Raw genomic sequence first — 27204 nt, forward strand, 5'->3', positions numbered from 1 at the left:
CCCAAGACTCAACTAATCTCTACAATTCTCCAGCTGTGATCCTTGGAGATTCTTTGGCCATGCAAACTCTCCTCCTCACCGTGCATTAGGACGATATAGACACGTCCTCTTCCAGGCAGATTTGTAACATCTTTAATTGATTGGAATCTCTTAATTATTACCCTGATGGTGGAAATGGAGATTTTCAATGCTTTTGCTCTTTTCTTACAGCCACTTTCTATTTTGTGATGCTCAACAATCTTGTTCTGCACATCAGAACTATATTCTTAGGTTTTACTCCTTGTGATGGATGATAAAGGGAATTTGGCCTTTGTGTTCCTCATATTTATAATACTGAGGAACAGGAAGCGATGGCTGGATAATTTCATGCTCCTAGTCACCCTGCTGTGCTAAAAAAATGTAAATATAAAGGGGAATATACTTCAGAGATATTTTACTCGTAAGAATTTCGAGGGGGTGCCAGTAATTGTGGCCACCATTCATTGGAGAAAAACATGTATGTCTTTTATATAAAAAATGTCAATTTTTTGAGTGAAAGACCAAAAGGATAAACAATGCAGATTTATTTTCACAGCCACCTTTGCTCATATTTATCAAGGGTGCCAATATTAGTGGATGGCACTGTATATAAGTATATATATATATATATATATATATATATATATGATTTAATTTAAAGTTTTAGTAATTTTACAGCGTTTTGTCTTTTTTTAGTTCATTATTATTATAATTCTTTAATATGTCTAGATATTTGTTTATTCTTATTTCAGTTTTGGTCTTATCTGGATTTGGCAATCAGAAGAAGTGTGTATCTTGATCAGGGTCCAGAGGTGGGTAGTAACGAGTTACATTTACTTCGTTACATTTACTTGAGTAAATCTTTTGGGTAACTAATACTTTTAGAGTATATTTTAAAATGGGTACTTTTACTCTTACTCAAGTATATTTTTAGAGAAAAAACGGTACTTTTACTTCGTTACTGTGGGCGACTCTCCTCTCGTTACTGTATCTTAATGCAACACAAGTTAAAAATGCTTCAGTTTATTCCAAACGCGCCGTCTACTTTTCTCTGGGCAATGAATGATGCCCATTCGCGAATTATTCATTCTTTTGAGTCGATTCTGTTTAAAGGCTTTATCAAACCAGTTGGCAAACCAGTGAATCGGTTCGCGAATCAGTTTGAATGATTCGTTCAGTTCCCTGCCGCACGCGCTGAGTCTCTGAAGCGGTTCTCACTCAGATAACAGAGAGTTTAAGAACATCAAGAGCGCTGAAGACGTGGCTTTGGATCTACAGTCAGTTGAAAGCAAATCTGCAAAGGCTTGTTTGCTAGAGCTATATGAAGATCTTTATTAGATGAACACCGCGTGTGCTGTCTACTGTTCCACAGGTATAGGCCACGATACCACTATGACATTACCAGTTTGTTGTACATGTACCTTACATTAAATACAATGTATAATTTATACATTAAATAAGCTGTCACAGAGTATGAAATGAACACCCGAGGAACCCGCGTTAGCTCTGAGCAGCGGCTATTCTAGACACAATTAATATTCATATTTTTACAATATTTACTTGCAAAAATATAGGCTACATTTGTTTTCATTTTGCAGAACAGAAGATCCGTCAATATGCATTTGTTTCGTTATGTTCAGAGCACTCATGTGAGGCGTTTTCAGAGGTTTCAGTGTCAGAGGTTATAGGATAATACATAATTAATTTACTTTAAAATATAATTTAATTCAGTGATGCAAATCAGAATTTTCATCAGCTGTTACTCCAGTTTTCGGAGTCATATGATCCTTCAGAAATCATTATAATATATCGATTTATTACCAGTGTTTGAAACAGTTTTGCTGCTTAATATTTTTTGGAACCTGTGTCATTTTGTTCAGGATTCTTTGATGAATAGAAAGCTAAAAAGAGCAGCACTGATAATAAATCAACATGATTTTTTATGATATACATATACACATTACATAAATGTAATCTATATATCTAAATAAAAATAGACTATATTCAGTACCTATATGATCCAAAGTAACTAGTAACTAACTACTTGAGTAGTTTTTTTATCCGGTACTTTTTTACTCTTACTTACTTTTACTTGAGTAAATATTTCTAGAAGTACTTTTACTTTTACTTGAGTACAGTTTTTGGGTACTCTACCCACCTCTGTCAGGGTCCAGTCCAATGTTGCTTTGTATAATCTGGTGCAAAATTAAAATGTATTACGTGATCCAATATAGCAAAACTGGGATTTCCAAATCCAGATCATTCTTATCCAGATTTAACTTTTTTAACAACTGGGCCCTGGTGAGGAGCACCATGTCCCAAAGACAGCCTCACTAGCCTCGAGTTTGAAATTAATAATAATTATTTATTTGAAACCTTAAACCACAATATCATAAATATAATCCACCTTACAGAGCAAAATATATACTAAACTGGCAAGATTTACAATTTCCCAATATCGCAGTCCAAGTTATATACTGTATCAAATGAGAGCGTATTATATACTAGAAGGGATCAGTACACGTTGAGTTTTTCATGGTACTTTAATCTTAATGTTGTGTTGCTTGTTCAAGACGTCCAGTATCTGAGGGAGGATGTCCATGTTGAGTAAAGGCTTGTCCATGTCATTGGTTCCTGCACTCAGTGACCCGGTACTGCACCTCATCCTCGCTCTGTGTTTGGGTTTGAGCGAACGAAGAGATTCTGCCTCAAATCCCGCGTGTCTCTCATCGATTCCCAGAATAAACATAGAGTTTCTTGCCAGTTGCATGCACCACAGCAGCAAACCAATTAGAAAGCAAAGCATGACGCATAAGATGGCATTATAAATCCACCCAAAGCAGTGATCATATATACAGGATGCAAAATCAGCATCAGTGAGCTCATGGATGGACCTTTGGGCTAGTTCTGCAGGACTGGCACACACCGGCATCACAGAGACGGCTTTATTCCTCTGTAGCCATTGTCTTAAGTACTGGATGCTGCAGTCGCAGTGGAAGGGGTTCCCAGATAAGTTGACCAGCTGCAGGTGGTGGAGCCGGTCTAAATGCCCAGGAGTCACAGTGGTGAGGAGGTTATTCTGCAGCAGGATTTCGGTGATTTCTACAGGAAGATGAGGGACGGTTCTCAGGCCCTGCGAGCTGCAGTTCACCCTCAGACCTCGGGACGGTAAAGCCTTGCACCTGCAGGACTGGGAACTGACGTGTGCGAAGATTGAGCACAAGAGAAGGTTCAGTCCTGAACTGAAGAGCATCCTGTGTGTGAAGAAACCACAAATACTTTAGCACATATCTTTAGAAGCATGGAGTTACTGACATCATAACATGCAATAAAAAACAATCTTAATGTGTTTGGTCTTGGCGTCAAAGGTCTGCTACGCTGCTGCAGAGCAAGTACTTGCTGCTGCCAATACATCCACAGCATGCTGCCGTGAGGATGTAGGAATACTGCTGCTGCACATATAACATATATGAGTAACCCCCATAGCATACACGAATCACCTCGTAGCAGATGGTGGAGCTGGGGAAGGTGGAGGGTTTCTGAAGCGCTGCGACTGATACAGCAAGCACTAGCCAAGTATTTGAATGTTGAGCAGCGAGCTCATTTGCTGCTGATACAAAAAGAACCAAATAGCTGCACCATGTGATAATTATGTCAGATTGAGTTTGACCTATTGGAGTTTCATGACAGAACTTTAAATATATCCAGTATTTAGGGCAAGTTGCGAATTATTATGCTTATAAATTGCTCTCTTAGCTTAAATAGATGCTAAGGGGCATATCTAGACCCTTTTTCCATTTTTTTTACTTTTTGATAAATCCTTGTCTGGCAATAGAGATCACCGTATAGCAATTAATTTTCCCTGTTAATATTTCAGCAGTCATGTGATATATGCTGTCTATTGGCTTTATGCCAAATATTGCACAAACTAACCTGGAAACCCGGAAAACAATCGTGAGGATGTCTCATCACATCCTCTTATTTGGATAAAGTGTTAAAAGCAGTGTGAACTGATGGCAATATATGGACCTTTAAAGTAATCAGTGAACCTATCTAGTTGTATTCATTTTATTTGATGTTAGTGAGAAGAAGAAAAATAAACTCTTAGATATCAATGTGCATATGTGATGGATATCTGTTATGCACATCGTTGGTAGCTCGTTATCTTTAGTAAAACAGCTCTATATTTAACGGAGCACATACTAAAGACCTGAAGGTGAAGCGATGTGAACTGTTTTAAAGAATACAGAAGTTTGATGTGCATTAGGTCAGGGGTGTCCAATCCTGCTTCTGGAAGGCTTCTGTCAAGCAGAGTTTAGCTCTAGCCCTAATTAAAGTCAAGTCAAGTCAGTATTATTTGTATAGCGCTTTTAACAATGCAAATTGTGTCAAAGCAGCTTTACATCGGCTTCATATAAAGCTGGGTGGCTTTATATCAGCTTTACAGTATTTAGACGGGGAAATAGTTTTTCGAAATAGTGTCATTCTCCTCTGGCCAGACAAAATCAGCAGTTTAAATCTAATCTAAAGCAGAATCAGATTGTGGAAAGGACTCATCTGGTTCCTGTGGTCTTGTCCCGATGGCCGTCTTGGAGACAGGGTCTTCACTGGGGGTCAGTCTCTGGGACTCATCTAGGTGTCCTGGCTGTAGAGGTCATCTCTAGGTACTGATCCACCATCTGATCTGGAAGGTGAAGCTTTTTCTACATGACGCATTGTATATAAAATTAATCACATAGCCTAGATACACAATATGTAAATGTTATATTACAAATTGTATTTATCTACACAAAATGCATGTGAGCTTGAACTACGTGCCAACCAGAAAGTAGTGGATGCGCTTCTCCTGTTACAGGGCGCTCTAAAACAACGACAACTGAAGCCTGGCAAAAAAACCCACAAAGTTATTTTACAGTATTATCCCCATCAATATGTGTGTCTTATTATTTGTATAAATATTTTGGATCAGTTTTTAAAAAGATAACCTACCTTTTTCTATGTTTTATAAAGCAAATAAGACACACATGATACTCTGCTTTTCAGTTATTTTATTCAACTGTTATTTTTAACAAAACAATATTTTACTTCAGCAGCATCACAACAGCTGTGGATCAAAAAAGTTTTTTTGTAAAAGGTTTGCAAAAATAAAGTTTAATACAACTTCACCAAACGACTGTTAAGTAGCCCATAGCCTAACGAAAATTAGAAGCCAGCATATTCCAGCTCAGCCTCAGCCATCCAGACCTGCAAGCCTCTCAGCGCTAATCACAGACCCGCTTGTCAGACTGGCGGTACAAAGCGGCAAAGGCGTTGGATGGGGGTTTGGGAGGTGAATGCATATCTGCATATATGTGCGTATGTGTGTGTATGTGAGTTTATGTATTTGTAGGCCTGGAGATCCGCCACGCTGGTATTCAAAACAAGTTGTCTCAGTCCGCAGATTGTGATAGCGACACAGCAATTGCCATGGAAACGGCCTTGATCGGGACACAGATGGAGTCGATAATCACCAGGTGTCTGTGGGAGGGGTCAGGAAGCAAGAGCGTCTCACTGCAGTGCTCTTCCGGGGGGTTGTTTTCAGCACGACCTTGTCCGAGGCAGTTCTGGTTGTTTAGGGAAGCCGAAAGAAGATAAGATTGCAATTGTTTGGTCTTGGTGCGAGCAGCTGCATACCAATTTCACAGCTACTCTCTTTGTCCATTCTGGTTTCCAAATCCATAAATTTTTCTCAGCAAAGCCGTGAGCTTCTCCATGATAGAATCCATATTGCGGTTGATAGTTTCAGTCTCAGTGCTGACTGCTCTGCCCACTGCTTCAATCATGACGGGCAGCCTTGTGAGGCTTTGGACAGCTGTTCCCGTCTTCTGAATTCTCTGAATAGGTAGATGTCTTCAATGTCCTCCACGGAAAGAGCCGCCAGACACACGACCCGCCATCTCTCCCATGCGTCCATCGTGTAGCCAGTAGCGAACGTTCCGGCCGGACAATTGGGCTCCCCCGAACCCAGGCTTCTTGTAGAAAATTCTCAAATTGTCAATTGCGTTGAGAGACCAGTTGATCAAATCCATGATTTTTCGGTTTGGAGAGCAGTGCAGAAAGAGTCTCTCAAGTGTTAGACAATAGACAAGACGAGAAAGCAAGCAGGGAAGATAAGGGGAGGAGAGGAGAGAAAAAGCGTCCGGCTTCGCTGAGAGCCAAACGAGATAATCCACTGGCATAATTTAACTATGCTGCTTAAACTTAAAACAAAAACAGCCTGAATATTTTACCATGCATGGCTAATAAAACTTAACATAAGGACTACATATTTTTATTCAAAAAGATCAGTCGGTCTACGTGCTCAGATGAAAGCAGAGTGCGTAGTCTATTTACAATTAGACCGGTGGTGGAAAAAACGCGCTCAGCAGGCACAGAAGTTGCAGGAACAGCCAGGTACCACTGGGCAAGGGTGCTTAGCTTTGCAAATCGAGACTCATTTACTTTCCACCACAATAAAGGATCCTGGTTTACAGAGATTCATGGCTCCCTGAAGTAGCTTTCGATTTCGGTGTCATGCGGAGAAACATCACTCATGCCGTAGTCCTCGCCGAAAAGAGTGTCGAGCGCCGTTGATGACATTTACATTTATTCATTTAGCTGACGCTTTTATCCAAAGCGACTTACAATTGCTATATATGTCAGAGGTCGCACGCCTCTGGAGCAACTAGGGGGTTAAGTGTCTTGCTCAGGGACACATTGGTGTCTCACACTGGATTCGAACCCGGGTCTCTCACACCAAAGGCATGTGTCTTATCCACTGCGCCATCTCGCCCCCAATGAGAAAGAGTGATGAGTCGGGCTTACTTTGTATGGGTCTGACAGGATTTGGGATTGTCTCGCAAAGCTGCTTCAGATTCTCTTTTAGTCTCTCCCGAAGCTCTGTCTCAAGAAACTTGAGATGTTTGTGTCTTGGATCCAAAGCCGCTGCAATCAGAGGCAGATACATTTTCTCAGCATCCTCAGCAACTGAGACTATGCGCCGTTTCAGAGATTCGCCACGGCATTTTTAAATTCAGACACCCTTGGAGACTCACTCCTCTGTGTGTTTAGGTGTTTAGTGATGAGACTGTGTGTGATCGGATAGACAATTTAACTGGAAACATGGGTCTCACTGCACATTGTAGTTGTGGCACACTTAAGAGACTTGAGAACAGGTGTCAGTTCTTCCACAGTCTCCCAGTGCTCATCTTTTAGGTCAAGTGTCCTCGCATCTGCAAGTTTTGTAACATTGCGATCGGACAACAGCACACACAGCCCACCTCTGTTCCAAAAGTCATTCGAACATGTCACACACCGAATTCCACCACGTGCGACAATGCTGAATAATCTTATGGTCGGGTATATTTTGTTCTTTCTCGTTTGGCTCTCAGCGAAGGCGGTCGCATTTTTTCTCTCCCTCCCTTCCCTATCCTTCCCTGCTTGCCTCTTCGTCTCATGTCGTCTCACTTGAGAGACTCTTTCTGCACTGCACTCCAAACTGAAAAATATGGATTTGATCAACTGGTCTCTCAACGAAATTGACACCATCTTCTCGATGAGAAGCCTGGGATCGGGGAACCTGACTGCCCTGACGGAACGTTCGCAGCTGGCTACACGATGGACGCAGGTCGTGTGTCTGGCAGCTCTTTCCGTGGAGGACATTGAAGACATCTACCTATTCGGAACCACGATAACGGGTTTTCTGCTGATTGGATTAGGCTTTGCTCTGTTATTTTTAGAATTCAGGAGACGGAACAGCTGTCCAAAGCCTCAAGGCTGCCCGTCATGAAGTAGTGGGCAGAGCGGTCAGCACTGTCTGAGACTATTAACCGCAATATGGATACCATCACAGAGAAGCTCACGGTTAAAGGAAAATTGATGATTTGGAGACCAGAAATGGACTAAGAGAGTAGCTGTGAAATTGGAATGCGGCTACTCGCCCCAAGACCAAACAATCTTATCTTCTTTGGCTCTCCTAACTAGCGCAACCTCGGACAAGGTCGAAGCTGGAAAATTTCCTCAGGAAGAGCACTGCAGTTAGACTCTCTTGCGTTCCTCCCCCCTTCCAGACACCTGCTGTTGTTGACTCGGTTGGGGTCCTGATCAAGGCTGTCTCCATGGCAACCTGCTGTGTCGCTTTCACAATCTGCGGACTGAGGCAACTTGATTCGAATGCCAGCGTGCCAACTTCCCAGGCCACACATACATACACACACACATACAGATACGCACTCACCTCCCAAACCCCCATCCAACGCCTTCGCCGCTTCGTACCGCCATTCTGATAGGCGGGTCTGACCAGCGCCGGAAATGGCTGCAGGACCGGATGGCTGCTTGTCGGAACTGGATTAACCAGTTACCCCCCCCCCCCCATCGACCCCCATTAAAATTACTTACTTCTTGTTGTTTCTGACTAAGCGCGGCTGTACTTGCAGCTATTACAATTTTTACAGTTGCAACATTGAAGCCCTTATTGATTACAAGCTGCAGGGTGTGTGCGAAACAGGGCACTGATTCCCAAAGACTTTGATTTGCCTTTGAAGCGGCATTGTCGTGCACACGTCATTACTTTTTCAGAGCTTAACAGCCACTTTTCTGTTGCACCTTTTAGGTAGTTGGCAATGTTCACAGCTGTGTGTCTTTCCTCGAAAACCTTGCATCTCTAATACTGCGCTGTGAATTTTCCATTCATTTATGTAATGACAGGTTAGAGTCATATACGATTCAGTGGTTAGCGAGGTCCACGAGTCCGTAGTTATAGCCACCCACGCTGGCTTCGACAGACTGTCTTTTAGTGAACAAGCGCATTTTTCGTATAGAGCATCAATCCTTGCAGTGACCGTTTTGCGCGATGGGACAGTATAGTGGGGCTCAACGTAATTCATTAAACGTTTAAAATCTTCACGTTCAACAAAACTAATAGGCAGCAAGTCTTCTGCTGTCATTTCTGTTATTAGCTGCGTCATCTTCTCTGCCCTGCCTGTGTCGCATTTCTGTCTGATGGTGAAATCTCTTATGCTCGTCTGACTGCTGGTAGTGGCATTGGCATCATCTGCTTTTTTGTGTTTATGTGCAAGATGGTAATGCATCGAACTCGTTGTGGAGTTGTAGACGAGTGTGGCGCTCGTGCACATCCCTAGTCTGGATCTGGGTGGCTACGGTGACCTCGGAATAAGAAAGAAACAGACTAATATTAGCGTAGATGCCAATGTAACAAGTACATCAGGTGTTTTGGGAAGTGCTCCCAGTTCCGGTTGACCTAATTAATGCAGCCTAACAATCCTTTAACCTGGCTTACACATAATACACTATTGCATTTCTATAAATCTGTAACAACTTCGCCCTTTAATGTTTTTTTTAAACATCTGTGTTGCTATAAACGCACAAGGAGATCTTTGGAATGAAAGCAATAATCACAGATATCACAAAACTTCAATAATACCACATACTCAACGCCTTCTTAAACAGACAAAATACGCCTAAAAGAAGGTGTAAAGAAGTTGATAAGACACACAGCAAACAACAAATATTCAGACGGCGCTGAACAATATCAACAAAAAACGCACCAAACAGTTCAAATTGAATGACGCGCTTAGCGCAGTATATTATAAAAGAATCAATTATCCCATGCAACCCTCACAATTCCCCCTTTTTTGTCCCAGTCCACCAAAATAAACTAAAAGTTCAAACTAAAAGGAAATTTCAGGCTGGCTCAAGAGCGCGCTACCGTCTTTCCAAACCAGGAAACAGATAGTTCACCAGATTAATCCTTTGTCGGAACGTAACGAAAAAAACGTAATCCCCATCAAACGTAATCCCCAAACAAAAAGGAAAAAGTAGAGAGTTGATCCAGTGGTATACCACGCCAAAAAATACAAAAATTTTGCTGATCTCACCAGAGCCGTAGATCGTAGGGCAATGTTAATCCCCACAATTGGAAAGTTTGGGTCCGAGCACGTCCTTTTACCGGAGACGCGCACACGAGTAAACAGTCCAGGTGGTTGAATACATTTCTGTCCTCCTCTCCCCCATTAAAGCAGTCTCTTAACGCATTGTTTGACCACCCTATCAAACCATAAGGAACAAGCTTTAACTCTTTATAGCTGCAGCCAACAATACTGGCGCCTCCCCTCTCTTACCCCCAAAACACACCCCTTTAAGTAAGCTTGGCCGCGCCTTGATCGAAATTGCCGGCGGCCAGGGCCTTAAAGAAACATCCCACATTCTTACCAAAATACACAGTAGAACCTAAATATATTACACCGGAATACATACAAGTATCATTCATCATACATAAACATTATATGTAACCAATGTAATATGTTTCTGAGCAACCATGAGCGTTACTGTTTCAAAGGAACACTTAATTTAATGTGACGGTGTCACAAATCTATAATTCTATAATTCTATAATTTCTTGGATTCTTGATCCAAGATGGCGGCACGATCAGACGCAGCGGCTGCTCCGGGTCCCAAAGACGGTGCTTTTATGTCTTTTAATGTCGTCTGTTCGTCTCCAAATAGTGTCAGTTTACGCTAACTCATAAGGAAATCACCCCAAAACTCATCTATGATCGCCAAAGTCTTTTGGATATCAGCAACGCATACAAACACCAACTCTCGCCGGCGGCTACTGAGAAGCTACGAGGCCTTTGTTTACTGCTGAAGCCGGACCTCGAGACCTACTGACTCGCCTACTGACGCTACCCGCACAAGGCAGCGTCGCAAGCGGTGTGAGAGAGGACTGGAAGCGCGGAGGTATATGAGCTAGGCTAAGCTCTAACCCCACAAGACCGGCTCTTTCAACACTCATGTTCTCAAACTTTCTCTCTCTGGAAAACAAACTGGACTTAATTCAACTCAGTCGGTCTACACAACATGAGGCAAGGGATTGTTGTGTGTTTGTTTTCACCGAAACATGGCTAAACGACAACATCCCGGACTCCGCCATTCAGCAGCACGGGCTAACCAGCTACCGAGCGGATAGAAATTCATCACTGTCTGGTAAGACAGACAGGAGGTGGCTTGTGTGTGTATATCTACAAAGACTGGTGTAACACAGCTGTGGTATTATCAAAACACTGTTCATCGCTGGTGGAGTTTATGGTTGTGAAGTGTGGACAGTTCTATCTGCCGCGGGAGTTCACGGCCATTGTTATCGTCGCGGTTTACATCCCCCCGTGTGCAAACGCTAAGGACGCGCTTTGTGAACTGTATAGCGCAATCAGCGAACAACAAACAAATAACCCCGACGGCTTTTTCATCATAGCCGATGACTTCAACCACGCAAACTTAAAGACAGTTTTGCCAAAGTTCTACCAAGATGTGAACTTTGCAACAAGGTGAAACAACACACTGGACTTGTATGGCCAGACAATGCCACCTCAGCACTACAGGACTGCTTTCAGTGCACATACTGGAACATGTTTAAAGAGGCAGCCACCTACAACACCCACACAGACCTGCATGAGTACACTGAAACTGTGACTGCTTACATCAAAAAGTGCACTGGTGATGTGACAGTCACCAAGACCACACGTGCAAACCAGAAGCCATGGATGACAGCAGAGGTTCGTGGGCTGCTAAAGGCCAGAGATGAAGCATTCAGATCAGGAGATAAAGCAGCCCTCAAAACAGCAAGAGCCAATCTGTCCTGTGGCATCAAAAATGCAAAACGGTCATAGAGGTAGAGGCCCTAAACTGCACTGTTTCGGACCAGAAAGCCCTCCAGCGGGTGGTGAAAACTACCCAATACACCACTGGTGTCGTGCTACCCTCCATCAAAGACATTTACCACAAACGCTGCCTAAGGAGAGTGAGAAGTAAAGATTTCAAGAGAGATTTCAAGAGTTTTTATTTGTCACATACACAATTATACAGAGTATAACCAGCAGTGAAATGTAGGGTATCATCAAAGACTCCTCTCACCCCAGTCACAGACTGTTCACTCCTCTCCCATCTGGGAGACGTTATAGGAGTCTTCGCTGTCGCACCAGCAGACTCAGGAACAGTTTCTTTCTCTCAGCTGTCAGCCTACTGAACTGCAATCTCAGGCACTGAACACTACATCCAAGATGGACCACCTAATGGAAAAAAAAAAAAAAAAAACTGCACTGTTCAATAACCTGTCTGCACTCCTCACTCACAATGTTCGTATTGTTTCCTCTGTTATTTTGCACATTTCTGATATTTTGCACATTCCCTTGCACATTTCTACCTCCGGATGCCGTTAAGGTCATTGGCCATATATAAACATATGCTACTTACATACCTCACTTATAATGCACCTTCTCTTTATACTCACTGTATAATGCACCTTCTGTTTATACTTCCTTGCAACCTAAGTTGTATGTACAGTCATTTGCACTGAGCTAGTCTCTCCCCCTCCACCTCATAATTTGCACTATATGTCATAAAACTTAATGTATATACACATTTTTTATATTTATTTATATACTTTGTTATTTGCACTTCTGGTTAGATGCTAACTGCATTTCATTGGCTCTATACTTGTACTCTGCACAGTGACAATAAAGTTGAATCTAATCTAATCTAATCTAATCTAGTAAAGCGGCTAGCAGACAGTTTAGCCAGTACAGTTCAAGTACGAACTCTAAGACTATGTGCCATATTTCTAGAGAGAAGAGCGGCACCACTCCAAGAGGAATCAAGACCATCTCTTTTCAACAGGTCAGGTCTGCCCCAAAAATTCTTCCAATTGTCTATGAAACCTATGTTATTCTGCGGGCACCACTTAGACATCCAGCCATTGAGTGACGACAGTCTGCTATGAATCTCATCACCCCGGTAAGCAGGAAGGGGGCCAGAGCATATTACATTGTCTGACATCGTACTTGCAAGTTCACACACCTCTTTAGCATTATATTTAGTGATGTCCGACTGGCGAAGTCAAACATCATTAGCGCCGACGTGAATAAAAATCTTACTGAATTTACGTTTAGCATTAGCCAGCACTTTTAAATTTGCCAAGATGTCAGGCGCTCTGCTCCCGGTAAACATTAGACTATGGTGGCTGGTGTCTCTATTTTCACGTTCCGTACAATAGAATCACCAATAACTAGAGCACTTTCATCAGGTTTCTCAGGTTTCCCACTGAGTGGGGAGAACCTGTTTGATGTTCTGATCGGAACGGAAGAGTGGTGTTTTGACCCGCGACTAGGCCACCTCACAGTCACCCAGCTGCCCTGCTGCACGGCCTCTACCGGAAGCAAACAATGTACAGGACTCCCTGAGCTAGTCACATCCAAAGCAGTATCTACAGCCCTCACATTCTTACTGTCCTCAACTAAAGTTTGGATGCATGTCTCTAATTCAGAAATCTTCTCTGTCAGCCTAACTATTTCCCTGCATTTATCACATGTAATATTTATCGCCGACAGAGAGAGATAAACTGTACATGTGGCAAACAGTGCAAACAACAATAGCAGGAGAAAAAGCCATTACTCACCGTGATTGAAGAATGATTCGCTTACCGCTGCTGTTTGATGAACTCGTGAAAAACGGAACGAGAAAAAAGAAAACAATAATAAGCGCGAATAGAAACATGAATGGATCCGCGAGTGAGAAGCTAACGAATGCTAACGCACTGCACTCGCGGTTTTAAAAAGCCAACGATCAAATTAGTTTGATAGATAATACCAGAAATATTGGTGGGAATTAAGTTATATATTATCACTTTAAATATCAGAGTAAGATAGAGATTCAACAGAAAAGCGAAGCTACACGGAGCTACAATCGCAAACCTCTCAGCAGCACGACAGACAGAAGCAATCGATCATTAAACACACCTGGACCAACGTAATCAAGGGGGGCTGTGTTCGAAATCACCCCCTATACCCTTAAATAGGCCACTATTTGAGGGGGCAGCCATTTGTAGTGGTATCTGAAACCGTAGTGGACGTTATCAAGCGCACTCATTCAATCCCATAATGCACCGCAATAACGAGTGTACCTATAATGCACTGTGAGGGTCGTGCCGAGTGAATTCCCACGTCTCACCAGAAGATGACACCTGCAGCTGCATTCATTTTCCAAAGCACTGATCCAGTGTGGGTACATCATAATATCATACAGCTATACAATTCTTTAAAATTGATTATTTAATAGTTTAATGGAGTTTTACACGTGCTAGTTTCCATGACAGAGTTCAAGATAAATCTTTTAATTACTACTGGAGCTGCCAGTTTGCTAAGTTTTAAATGATTATTGAACAGCAAGCACAATTTATACTCGGGGGTCCAAATTACCTCACTCGTTTTCATTCACTCCATTAGTGTATTAGTGCAAGAAATAGTGAAGGAGATAGGAGGTGATTTCAAACACATCACGAGAAACTTCCAGGCAGGTATGTTGGAGCTAAACTCCAGGAAAGTGGCCCTTGGGGAGCAGGATTGGACAGCCCTGTGTGAGGAGATTAAAACTTGTACCAAACGAATGCCAATTTAAACTCTTTTGATCTAATCAGTCAAACAGGTTTGCAAAAAGTCTGAAATTGTTCATGATTCAGTTTGACACTTTCAGTCAGTTCACTCATGCACTGAATCCTTTACAGAGTTTTTTTCACACAGAAGCGGATATAAGACAGAAAACAAAAGAGCTGGATGAGGTGGAAATATTATTTACCCACAATCCATTGTAGGAAACAACACTTATATTCTTTCAGAAGCTGTTCAAAGAGCTGTCCTTGACAATGACTTGGGTATTTATAACTGACATTAAAATAAAATGATTAAAATAGTAAAGTAAAGTAAAGTCGTGACGTATTGTCAAGTATGGTGACCCATACTCGAAATTGGTGCTCTGCGTTTAACCCATCCAAGTGCACACACACAGCAGTGAGTAGTGAACAAATGCACACACACACACACACACACACCGTGAACACACACCCGGAGCAGTGGGCAGCCATGCTGCGGCGCCCGGGGAGCAGTTGGGGGTTCGGTGCCTTGCTCAAGGGCACCTCAGTCGTGGTATTGAGGGTGGAGAGAGCGCTGGACATTCACTCCCCCCACCTACAATCCCTGCCGGCCCGAGACTCGAACCAGCAACCTTTCGATTACGAGTCCGACTCTCTAACCATTAGGCCACGACTTCCCCAATAGCATGTCTGTGCAAAGTTATTTCCACTATTATATATACAGAACTCCTGTTATAGACATGAAATGACAATGCTGTAACTTTAGCACGATGTGCACAATATTACCAAATGGTAAACTATTTATATAGTTATAATCATAACCAGAAGTTCATCCAGCTAGAACAGTAGTCCCACACCTAAAAGGACAATAACAGAACTATAGCAGTACTTTATCCTTCATAACAGTTCATTAATGTAAACAGTTATTTTTTTGCTGTCCAGAGCTTAACTTGTATTGACCTCAATTTCTTCATTGAAAAATAAAGAACAACAATAAAACTATACACTGATGTCATATTTTGTAATATTTGTTTGTGTTTAAGTAACACTGTTCAACAGTGACATGAAAGAGGTCAAACATCCCAAAAAGTTAGTCAGACTAGACATTATAAACAGCACTGAAGAGCACTGTGGCTTCCAGAATAATAATAATAAAACATATTCGCTGCTTTATATAAAGGAATGAGCTTTGTGACATGTCTGTACATATGTGACCCCAAAATTGGATATTTAAGTCTCTCTTAAAATGTTAGAATAAGACAGACTTGTGTGTGTATAATGGATGTAAGACTTACCTTTTAGCATGTGACTGACAGCAGCTGAAGAAGTGCTGTCACTGGCTTTAAGCCAAGAGGTACATCCACTGTAGTTTTTTCTTGCAAATGTTTCTGTACATCTAGGAGCATCGTGGGTCATGTGATCATCACAGGGCTGGCCTGTGTGAGCAGAGGATAAGACTATCTGCCAAAAGCACATTAGAAAAGCCCTGCTTACTGACAGAGCTGCGTGCTTATATCTGCAGTTGAGATGAGTCTGAAAATATTGAAAAGGAAATAACTTGCTATACATGATGAATAAGCAATGTTTATCCTGCAGTACATGCCACCAAAACAAAAGACTCACATTTGAAACCCTGGAGCACAAAAGCAGTCATAAGTAGCACAGGTATATTTGTAGCAGTAGGCAAAAATACATTGTATGGGTCAAAATGATCCATTTTCCTTTTATGCCAATTTCATTTGGATATTAACTGATTAGTAATATGCATTGCTAAGAACTTCATTTGAACAACTTTAAAGGAGATTTTCTCAATATTTAGATTTTTTTGCTCCCTCAGATTCCAGATTTTCAAATAGTTGTATCTCAGCTAAATATTGTCCTATCATAACAAACCATACATCAATGGAAAGATGATTTATTCAGCATTATAACAAAAAAATGACCCTTATGACTGGTTTTGTGGTCCAGGGTCACATATTTAATTAAAAGCTGCAATCTCTCTTTAAATGTCAATATATCGAAATCCAAAATAATGTAAATGATAGACTGCTGAATGCTTTTGAAAGCTGGGGCTTTAATTAGCTTGGACTGTCTAATTAAAAACAAACGAACCGATCAGTCAACTATACGTATCATATAATTGTTTTATTTTATGTTCTGAATGTCGTCACAGTTTGAGTTTTACATTGACTGTACACTGACATAGATAACCATCACATAAAATTAAATCTCAAAAGACAAGCATTCTCAGTTCTACAACAAAATAAACCAATGCCCTTCATCTTGACCTATTTCTGAGAGTGGTGGATTGGGACAGTGTGATAGCAGCCTGTGAGGAGAGAAACGTCCAGACAGAGGATCTCACCAGTCTGTTTCAGTAATGCACAGTAAAACAGACGGGAACACACTTCTCATTTAAAGATAGACCTCATATTATGCAGTCAGGATACTGTACACGCTATATACACAATGGTGCCTAACTTGGTCCCCTAATATAGTTATTACTGCTCAAATGTGTCTTTACAAGCCCTCTTTACATGGGCTAATAGTGGATCGTTTTATGCCATCTTTTACATGGATGAGATGCAATATCTGCAGTTACACACAACACAGTACAGGTCGAGCACATGAAATGATGAAAAACATAAAACGAGAATAAGAAATATACAGAATAATAAGAAATAAAAGAGTTAAGGCTGAGTGTTGATCAGCTCGCGGTGGACAAAAAAAGAACGATGCATTTGAACCTTCAGTCCTTCATCTGTCAATCAAAACATCAGAATATCTTCTCGTGTTATTCATATTTTATGCAGAACAAAAATATTTGGAAACGGTTGCTTTGTAAGTAATATAAATGCAATATCTTTTACATTTTTTTCTTCTTAAAGTCAACATGAAACAACATGTTACACAACAAATCCATTTTACTTAATTGTAAGCAAAACGGGATATTAAACATGAAAATAAAAGTAAGGGAGGATTTTCTTTTATCCATCAAGAAATGATCAGATTGTAAAAATGGCAGGTGATTGAAGGAGCGGGGTTGAGAAATAAAAGGGTGCAATGATTTCACGCAAATGTTTCAAATAGAAAGAATACGAAGACGACTCTTTTTTCTTTGAATTTAACTCGAGGAACGTAAACAGGGTTATTTTAGTCTTTAGTCTGTTCGTGTTGACTTCAGTACATCAGAATGAATATTGCACTCAATATATATGTCATATGTTGAAAAGAAAACATAATCGTCATGAAAATGTGCTCAGAAAACGTTACAAAATTTTGATCCTGAAAAACAAATCGAAAAATATCAGCTTATATATCTGATCAGATTGCATCTTTACATCAATCACTTTCTTTTGCCTCACTTCACAGACTAAAAGTTCATTTCTAGAGATCCATTTCTCTAAACATACAGATGCTTGCATAATATAGCAGAATATTCCCCTGAAACAATCTCCTGGTTGTCTAAAAGTAAAAAAAGAAGAGTACTTTTTACATGATTGCACTTCATTGCCATGGTAACACTGGTTTATTTTCAATAATAAATAAACACCCAAGAACAACATCAATAATAAATCACAGTTAAAGCCTAGCTGATCACTTTGACATCTCAGTCAACGTAAAAACACTTGTTTGATGAGAATCTCTACGATGAAGTAATAGTAAAGATGCTTTAGCCATGACCTCGTCATCATGACACACATATTGCACTTAAAAACAAACAAGAACAATCCAGAAAATATAGAAAAATTATTCCATCACTGGCCCTCAGAAGTCCTCCAATGAAAACAAAATCAGAAAAAGTTCTTTCAAAAAATGACTCCAGCATGCAAACATATTTGAACATCTCCTCGAAACCCTTAACTGTAAGTCTGTGAGATTCATATGATGCTGTATATGAGCAGTTCAAAGTGCCACGAGACTGCATTTGTGCTTCAAAATCACTTTATAATAGATCACAATGGAAGGTTTCTATGAGCATACTTCTTTAAATATGACTTCCACTCAAACTGACCAAAGTGGTGAATGCATCTTTTACAGTATTCTATAACATCGCTTTTTGCCTACAATGGTTTCAGTTACACTACTGTACTACTGTACTACACACGAAACATGGGTGCAATGGTCATTGGCACGTTCATTAATGATCGTTAAGACAACGCAGAGCTGTCATCTACAACAAATACAGCGTTAGAACATCTACTCAGTCATTCTGCTAGTTTGAATGAATGCCAGTCTCAAAAACACAATGTTTTATAACCTCTGCAAGGAAAATCTAACAAACCCGTCAAAGAAATCAAGAAACCTGTCAGGAAAATAAATATCATATTTTGCATAAAGGCAACAAAAACCCATATTTAGGATCATTAAGATTTTTGCTGATATTAAGCACAATTAAACACAATTCTCAATAAATATATAAATACAAAACTGCGATTTCTATTATAACCATACTACTGTAATATGAAAAAAACTATGCATTATTAAAATGTAAAAATATTTGTGCAGCATGGTAACTGGCTTTAATGTATGCTAATATTAACAGAAATATCATTGTTTTATTATGTTTTCCAGGAACAGACTAAAAACTATTTGATAATAATAACTAAAAATAATAGTAATTTTATTATTATAATAACTTTAAAATGCATTACAGAAAAAAATATGTAACAACGCAATATATCTTAATGGTCCTTGGTATTCTTTATGCAAAATATAAATTCTTATTCTAATCTTGTGACATTCGCCCGTAGGCAGAATGCAGTAAGTGTGGAGGAATAAAAACACAATAAAACACAGATGCTGTTTCTGCACTGTCGGGGTTGGCTGGTGTCTGTTTGAAGCTCACACCAGCGTGCCGATAGCGCAGGGTCTGTGTTTGCTGATCATGTGCTGTTCTCTGAAAGCTGCTATAGGGGTGTGGTGATAGGGCGGATGGTCTGCCCAAGACGAAGCGCTTGACCCGAATGCTTTGAAAGAGTGACCCAAGGACGGAGTCTGGAGCGCTGTGTCTGTCAGGAAACAGATGCTCCTGGAAGAAAGGGTCTCTCTGGAGCAGAGGAGGACTGCTAAAGATGGAGCCCTGTGAGGAGAGACGTGGACCACACATTAATGAACTAATAAAGCATCCAAACACTTTAAGTGAACTAGATTTGAAGTGAAACTGTGCAGTAGTGAAGTATAGACATGTATTTTGATAATCAGTTCCTCCATAGACATTATATCAATCACTTCAATGCCCTTTTAGCAGCTGACAGTACCAAAACCAAGGCACTTCTTCTGGTCCAAAAAAGTTAAAAAGCATTTATTCACTTTCTGGCCATCTCAATAAACATTAAAACTATTTATTATGTTTATTATATGTTTTAACACAAGGCTGAAGGCCGACATTAGCGTGCAGGTTTAGGCATTTTTAATGTTTATTGAGATGGCCAGAAAGTGAATAAAGGCTTTTTAACTTTTTTGTATTCTTCTTTTCTGTAATAGTTGCTTTAAACCCAACCAAAGAGCACCTTCTGGGATTACTTCACGAGGTCCTTAATCAGCAAGTAGCTCTTCGAGATGTCTCCTACGATCTGTTAATGTGATCTTCACTGCAGGCTGTAGAAGGTGGACTTCACTCTCAGAAATAAAGGTACAAAAGCTGTCACTGAGGCAGTACCTTTTTCAAAAGGAACATGTTTGTACCTAAAGGATCCATTTTGGTACCTTAAACATATTAGTATATTAGGATATACTGTATGTACATATTAGTACTTAAAGTGTACATATTAGAAGCTAATAACAGGTATAAAAGTTTTGAAAAGGTACCGCCCCAGTGACAGATAGATTTGAAAGTCTGAACATGCACGCTTCAATTTCATTTTGACAGCAAACTGATATCAAAGTGTCAGTATTCGTTTTCTCAAAATTTCAACATTCAAATTTTGTTGAAGGTGTTTGAAGACATTATTGCATTGTACTTTTTTTTACATTGTTTTTGAGTTGTCTGTGAATGAAGGTGTTTATTTGTCTTCCACTTTTTAGATTAACACATACGGCATCTATAAAATGCATCATTCATGTTTTTTTTCAATATTGTGCCCAGTAGCACATCCCTTTAGCATGTTTACAAATGAAAAGCAGCACAGGTGACCTGTTTTGGCATAAAAGGTCCTGTTTTTATAATACATGCACTTCTGTGGAGCAGTTTTAATGAATGAAAACACTCCGGATAATTATGTGAGTGCGTGGTCCGCATGAATCCAATTCAATGAAAAGAACTCAAGACTCAAATCTGGCTCTTTTCAGCAGGAATGGCTTCTCTGTTTGGGAAATCTTGTCTCATTATATAAAATCTGCAAATAAACTACAGAAGCACACCCCATTGCTTAACAAACCTCATTAGACCTCCAGGTCTCATGCATGCTTAAAAATCAGCTCCACACTGATAAGCTCTTCTTGCACTACACATATATCTGCACAGCTTTGTTTCATTTAACTGGTTTGCACTCTATCTATTCTGCCATGTGCCTTATGCCACTTTATCTATCTCTTTTTATTTTTCTACAATGTCCTCATTTGTATATCTGTATAGTTGTATGTACATATGTTTAAACTGTATTTATCTGTATTTGAACGTCTGCTGTCAGTGTCTTAAATGTTAACTGTATGCACCAAGGGTCTGAGAGTAATGCAATTTCAATTCTCTGTATGTATGTGCTGTACATGTGGAAGAATTGACAATAAAGCAGACTTGACTTGACTTGACTTAAGGGCAGGCCTATTTGAAAAGTTTAGGCCTATCCATTACTACTTAAATTCTGCTTCCAAATATTCGGACAGGAATTTTTACTTTCATAACCCCTTCATATTCTTCAGATAGTTCTAATTCAAAAGGGCTGCAAAGACAATTCATACTAAAATGGGCAGACACAAATGTTAAACTTTGGACAGGTATCTGTATTTGTTGTAAACAGTACTGAATATTACTCAAATTCATCCATTTGTAGGGTAGAAACCAAAAGATGATGAGTAGAATATTCATATTAAAATCTTTAAATCTGAGAAAAAATGATCACACATGCACACAGTTAAGAAGAACCAATCTTTAACATGTAAAGCTTGATAAAACGCATTGCAGTAAAACTGACACATCTTCAGCTGTTTTGTCTCTTTATTTTTGACAGGCAATCACATTGTTCGACTCCCAATGTTAGATATTTTAACGGACAAGGTCTAAGCAATCCACTTTGAATGAATACTCAAATCTTCCATCAAAATGAATATAAAAAAAGCATGAAATGTAATGCGTGAACAAAAACTAGACTGAAATCCACATTTGACTCAGTCTTCAAAGGTCCGATCAGCATGAACTGATGAGACTTGCAAAGTTTCACTCTGTCTGTATGTGTGAGTTTCATCACAGATACAAGTGAAAGCCCCTTTAAAAAAGAACCGAAAGAACAGACTTGCATGAACATTAAGAAACTATCATCAGACTGTTGCATGCATGCTTAAAAATCAGCTCCAGGTCTTTCTGAGCACCAGCACAGTTTCAGTAGGCGAGCAGTTCATGCATGTGAGCAGGCAGGCAGGGTAGGCATCGATAAATATGTTACAAGAAAAAAAAAACAATGTGGTGCAAAGAAGGTGCAAAAAATGTGCATTACACATCAAATCAAATTTGCCTACTTACTTTCATACTGCTTTCTAGAGATCCTGCACTTTCCTGCCCAAGACATGCACTGGCCAACACATTCAGTGGCATAGATTAGAGATGTACATCACACCTGTAACATCCCTCTACTCTAAACAGATGAAAACACAAAGCAAGCTGAGACTATCTGAACTTTCTGGGTCATTATCAACATTAAGTGACTACCAGTTTGCTGTGTATACTCCATCTGTGCACACTGCTGCCTGTCATGAGCCATTTTAGCAAATACACATAAGCCAAGACACACAACGCTCACAAACACTTGGCTAAATTAAATATAAGACTAAAAGAGCAGTTTCAATACAATGTAAATACAGCAGACTGAGTAGAGTTTCTGTGCTTTTGCTGTATTGCAAACTGACCTGGAAAAAAATAACATTGCTTTGGTAGACAGATAAAGGCAACTTTTGAGAAAAAACTCCAGAACCTGGTGGTTACTAGAATCCTCACTTTCTCTGTTAAGACACCTTATCTAGTGTGATCACAAATTTCAAGAAATATCACTTCTAAGTCACACCGCTTACATGCACAGTCTCTGTCTGTTTAGCTCCTCTGCTTTTTCTTTTTTAAAGATTTGGCATCTTTGCCTTTATTATGAAAGGACAGTAATGAGATAGGAAGTGAAGTGGGAGAGAGAAAGGAGAATACGATCAGGGACGATCCAGGAGCCATGACTCAAACGCGGGACACCAACAGCTTCTCTGCAATTTAGTTGTCTTTCTGTTTCCTGCTTAGTGCCTTAATTAGTTTCCTTGTTTGGTAATTAGCTCCTTCTCACCTGTGCTGTTTTACCCTGATTATGTTCCTGTTATATAAGCCCTATGTTCCTTTTGTGGGTTCTCATCTATATTTTCATTGGTCATGTTTCCCAGTGATTCTCCAGAGTGTTCCGTGTTGGATTTAAACTATGCTGTATTCACCATAATAAATTCAGTTTGTCTTGTATTTTGTCCATGGGTGTTCATTTTTTGATTATTGCTGTTGCCCAGCATGTGTTCTGTCCAAAATTTACCCAGCGCTGGGTTGCCAAATAACACAAGTTATTTTTTAGCGTCTAAGCTTGAAATGGGAGACAAGTGAGTGTCTCCTCAAAGAAACACCATTAACAGGCACATACAGCATAACCCTAACAGCAGCAATAGTCTCTACACACATCTTGTACAAGTATAGCTGAGGCCGGACACGCAGAAAAAACACTTCCTAAGGAACCAACAGTGAAAGGCCCAAATGGAGCTACCTGGACTGCTGGAAGCAGGTGTATTAGCGGGAAAGCATACAAAGTGCCACAGCAATGGAGGAGACAGAGAAAACCAAAGGGAGCAATGGGATGTTTGGCTGAAAGCAAACAAATACAACTCTGCCGTTTGAAACCTCGTGCTAAATCAGACTGACAGTCCGAGGGAGCAATCTTCATTCATTCTCCCGTATTCAGAAACTACACGTCCTGAGCATGAAGTTCAATTTACACAAGTCCTGGATCGTCCGCAAACTGTTGTGCTTTGTGGAACAAGTCCTGATTTGCAGTCTACCAATAACAATAGAGTGACAGCACTAGGAAAACCCATAAGCTGTGAATGCAGTTTTACAGGAAATTATATACAATGGAAATTAATAAGGATGATCAATTCAAAGATGTTAAAAAGCCCACTGTTTAAATAGTATAGCCACAAGAAGAAAACAATGTGTATTAACAGGATTTTGGTGTTAAATCACTAACCATTTGCCTATTACACAATTTTACAACTCATAAACCCTATTAAACCTTAAAACAACAGTACAAAAGTGATGATTTAAACAATGTTACAACTCAAATAATGTCTCTAACCGAAGAAAAAGAGCTTATCTCTGCTTTTAAAATCTCCTAACTCTGAACAGATTTATTTGAATCAATATTATTGTTCAACAGAATTGAACCCAGAATATTGTTTTAATAACACATCAGTTAAGCAGGATCTTTGCTTCAGTGACACAACACTGCCAAGATCAAATACTGCTTGTGAAAAAGATTCAGAATATAAACAGTGGACCTATTCATAAGACAGATCATCATTTGTGTACCAAATATTATTTCTTCATTCTGTGAATGCAAACCGCAAACCCTGCAGGACCCATGTTGCAGTCATCTAATGCTATCAGTGAAAAAATCATTTGTAACATAATGTGTGGAAAGATTAGGTTTAAGAAATGTTTCAACTTCAGGAAAATCCTTCTACACAGGGAATCAAACAACCGTAAAAACATAACACACTTTCTGGTTTTACTGAGTAGAAAGGCAATCAGCTGATCAGTAAATCAGACACACTGAACTCACCTGCTTCAGAGAGGTCACGCAGGGAGCTACTGAGCGCGCTCCGCTTTAGCCCCTCCCCCATGGCGTACGTGTCATCCAGACTAGTGCGGCCCATGGTGCCGTTTCCGCTCTCTTTCTTTAGGCCCGACATGCTCTGAGACATACTGGGTCTGACCACTCCTTTCTGTTTCTCCAGCTCAGCTACAAACATTCAAACACACACATACAGTCAACAATCATTTCATTCGTATGGCATACAACTCCAAAAGAACATCGTACATGGACAACAAGCAAGAGCTAAGCAGGGTTGCCAGGTTTTCACAACAAAACCCCCCCAATTGCTACTCAAAACTAGCCCATAACTAGCCAAGGGGGTCCCCTGTTAAAAATCGCGTTCCAGGGGTAAAATACATGTTTTTTTGGCAGGACTCCGCGGGAAAATTCGCATTTCAGGGGCTACATATCATGTTATTGGGGTCCCTTCAACCCGCGGACATAAAAAACAACCCAGTGTTAAAGTAGCGGGAAAACCGCAGACTTGGCAACACTGGAGCTAAGTGATTTAGTGGATAGTCATTAAGCATACTTCTCTACATTAAAGCTGATGTCAGTTTGATGTGCTTTATTTACCATAACATGCTAAAGAATATTTAGCATAAAATCAGATGGCCGTCCATCAGAAAAGGAGGCAACGGTAACAAACGTACTCACTTTTCACATAAAAAAAAAAAGAGAAATCATAAGTCAAATGAGAAAATAAACATTGTAAAAAATGTTGAAGAATGTTGAGTTAGATGTAAAAATGATGTGAATTCTGATCTGACGTTCATGTAGCAGTCGCAATGCAAAAAAAATGATTTATTTTCACATTAGAAGGTGGCCCAGATCGGAACTGAAAATGTCAGATTAATTTTTTTTACTTTTCCAAAGTCATCCAAAAAAATCTGATTTGAGCCACATTGGGATTCTGATTTGGGAATGAGTCTGACCCTTACAATCAAAAATGTAAATTACCATTATAATATGATTGGATGACCTTGTCGCATATGAAATGAGTACAGCATTCCTGTAAAGCTGAATATACAGTAATATGTAAACAGAGACAGTCAAATCCTAATGACACCATGGTTGTGAAATGACATGGGATTTCTGATTTTTGCTCTTTATTCCTAACAACTGTAACTCTGAACTGAAAACGACATTAACATGGGCAGCTCACAAAACCTGCTCTGAGGATGAGGAAGAATAAAGGTCTGTTTACACTCTATCCGGTACTTTTCCATTTCCTGGACCTCAGCGATGGACTCTCGCAGGTCGCTGGTGAATCTCTTACGGTCCTGAGGGTTGGGAGCATTGAAATTGATCAGGACTTTGAAGTCTGCACCAGGAATGGTTGAAGTCAGCCGGATACCATTTGGATAGACTGAGAAAATAATAAAACATAATTTTACTCCATAAAAATGTATATGAAGGAAAATAAATAAATAATATATTTATTTGGATTCTTTAAGCTAATTCACACCGCACTGATAAACGCCGACAGATGGCATCAGACACTTCGTCAGGTTTTATCTGATCAGACAAAACCTGACAAAATCGCTTAATTTCCAGCGATATCGTCGACCTGATTGCAAAGACACTATTTAAACTGAACTGAGCTGGATGATGACATCACTGAATTCAATAATGAAATGCCTTTCACTGAAAATCTTTTTTTTTCATTTTACATTATTGACACACTATTTTCCTTTTTTGATATTGTGCAGTTGCTTTGACAGAATTTACATTGTAAAAAGCTCTATATAAATAAAGGTGACTTGACTTGTTTTACCCCGTCTGTGTCTGTTGGATCACATTTTTCGATGATTGAGCATGCTGGATCAGCTCTTGTTGGGTCGTGGAACATCAGAGAAGTGATGTACTGTAATCTGGTGATTGTCTGCATTGGTCTGTGTCTGTCAGTGCAGTGTGCAGTGGCCTTTAGCATTACTCAGGACTAAGAGTGCCATAAAACGAAGGAATGCCATATTTGGACACTTTATTTAAAGGTCCAATTCTCGCTATTAGCAAACAATTAACTACGACTTTTGCCTCAATAAACTGCTTATTTGCTGCTCATTAATTGTTAGTTGTTAAGTTTAGGTACAGTGGGGCAAATAAGTATTTAATACACTGCCAATTTTTCAAGTTTTCCTACTTACAAAGAATGGAGAGATCTATAATTTTCATCGTAGATACACCTCAGCTGTGAGAGACAGAATATAAAAAAAATCCAGAAAATCACATTGTATGATTTTTAAATAATTAACTTCCATTTTATTGCATGAAATAAGTATTTGATCACCTAACAACCAGCAAGAATTCTGGCTCTCACAGACCTGTTAGTTTGTCTTTAAGAAGCCCTCCTATCCTCCACTCGTTACCTGTATTAATTGCACCTGTTTGAACTCGTTACCTGTATAAAAGACACCTGTTCACACACTCAATCAATCAGACTCCAACCTCTCCACTATGGGCAAGACCAAAGAGCTGTCTAAGGACACTAGGGACAAAATTGTAGACCTGCACAAGGCTGGGATGGGCTACAGGACAATAGGCAAACAGCTTGGTGAGAAGGCAACAACTGTTGGCATAATTATTAGAAAATGGAAGAAATTCAAGTTGACTGTCAATCTCCCACGGACTGGGGCTCCATGCAAGATCTCGCCTCGTGAAGTATCAATGATCCTGAGAAAGGTGAGGG

At 39.9% G+C, this 27204-nt stretch overlaps 2 protein-coding genes across 6 annotated transcripts in view; both read right to left on the reverse strand.

The window, feature by feature from the left end:
- Positions 1–2367: 2367 nt before the first annotated feature.
- On the reverse strand, positions 2368–15849 carry LOC306860973 (platelet glycoprotein IX-like). 3 transcript variants are annotated; one of them, XM_079403000.1, is made up of 2 exons: positions 15768–15848; positions 2368–3272 (listed from the first exon to the last, which is right to left on the reverse strand). In XM_079403000.1, the coding sequence occupies exon 2, from the start codon at positions 3269–3271 to the stop codon at positions 2552–2554; it is 720 nt and encodes a 239-aa protein (XP_079259126.1). In that variant the 5' UTR covers position 3272; positions 15768–15848; the 3' UTR covers positions 2368–2551. The 3 variants fall into 3 exon arrangements, 2 of the variants coding, with proteins under 2 accessions (XP_079259126.1, XP_079259127.1); XM_079403001.1 differs by lacking the exon at positions 15768–15848 and adding an exon at positions 4572–4636; XR_013783436.1 differs by lacking the exon at positions 2368–3272 and adding an exon at positions 4576–4721 and having other exon boundaries at positions 15768–15849.
- Positions 15850–17975: 2126 nt separating this feature from the next.
- LOC306860969 (IQ motif and SEC7 domain-containing protein 1-like) overlaps positions 17976–27204 on the reverse strand; it is a 38330-nt gene continuing 29101 nt past the window's right edge. For all 3 annotated transcript variants that reach the window (XM_079402993.1, XM_079402995.1, XM_079402994.1), the window contains exons 11-13: positions 25723–25884; positions 24483–24662; positions 17976–19555 (exon numbers count right to left, since the gene is read on the reverse strand). In XM_079402993.1, the coding sequence (XP_079259119.1) occupies positions 19542–19555; positions 24483–24662; positions 25723–25884 (356 nt within the window). In that variant the 3' untranslated portion in view covers positions 17976–19541. The remainder of the gene's footprint in view (positions 19556–24482; positions 24663–25722; positions 25885–27204) is intronic.

Source organism: Barbus barbus (assembly GCF_936440315.1).
Source record: "Barbus barbus genome assembly, chromosome: 41".
Classification (NCBI taxonomy): Eukaryota; Metazoa; Chordata; class Actinopteri; order Cypriniformes; family Cyprinidae; genus Barbus; species Barbus barbus.

What these genes read in the sequence shown, in the direction of transcription:
- LOC306860973 (XM_079403000.1), bottom strand. Translation starts at nt 3,271, where the DNA reads ATGCTCTTCAGTTCAGGACTGAACCTTCTCTTGTGCTCAATCTTCGCA.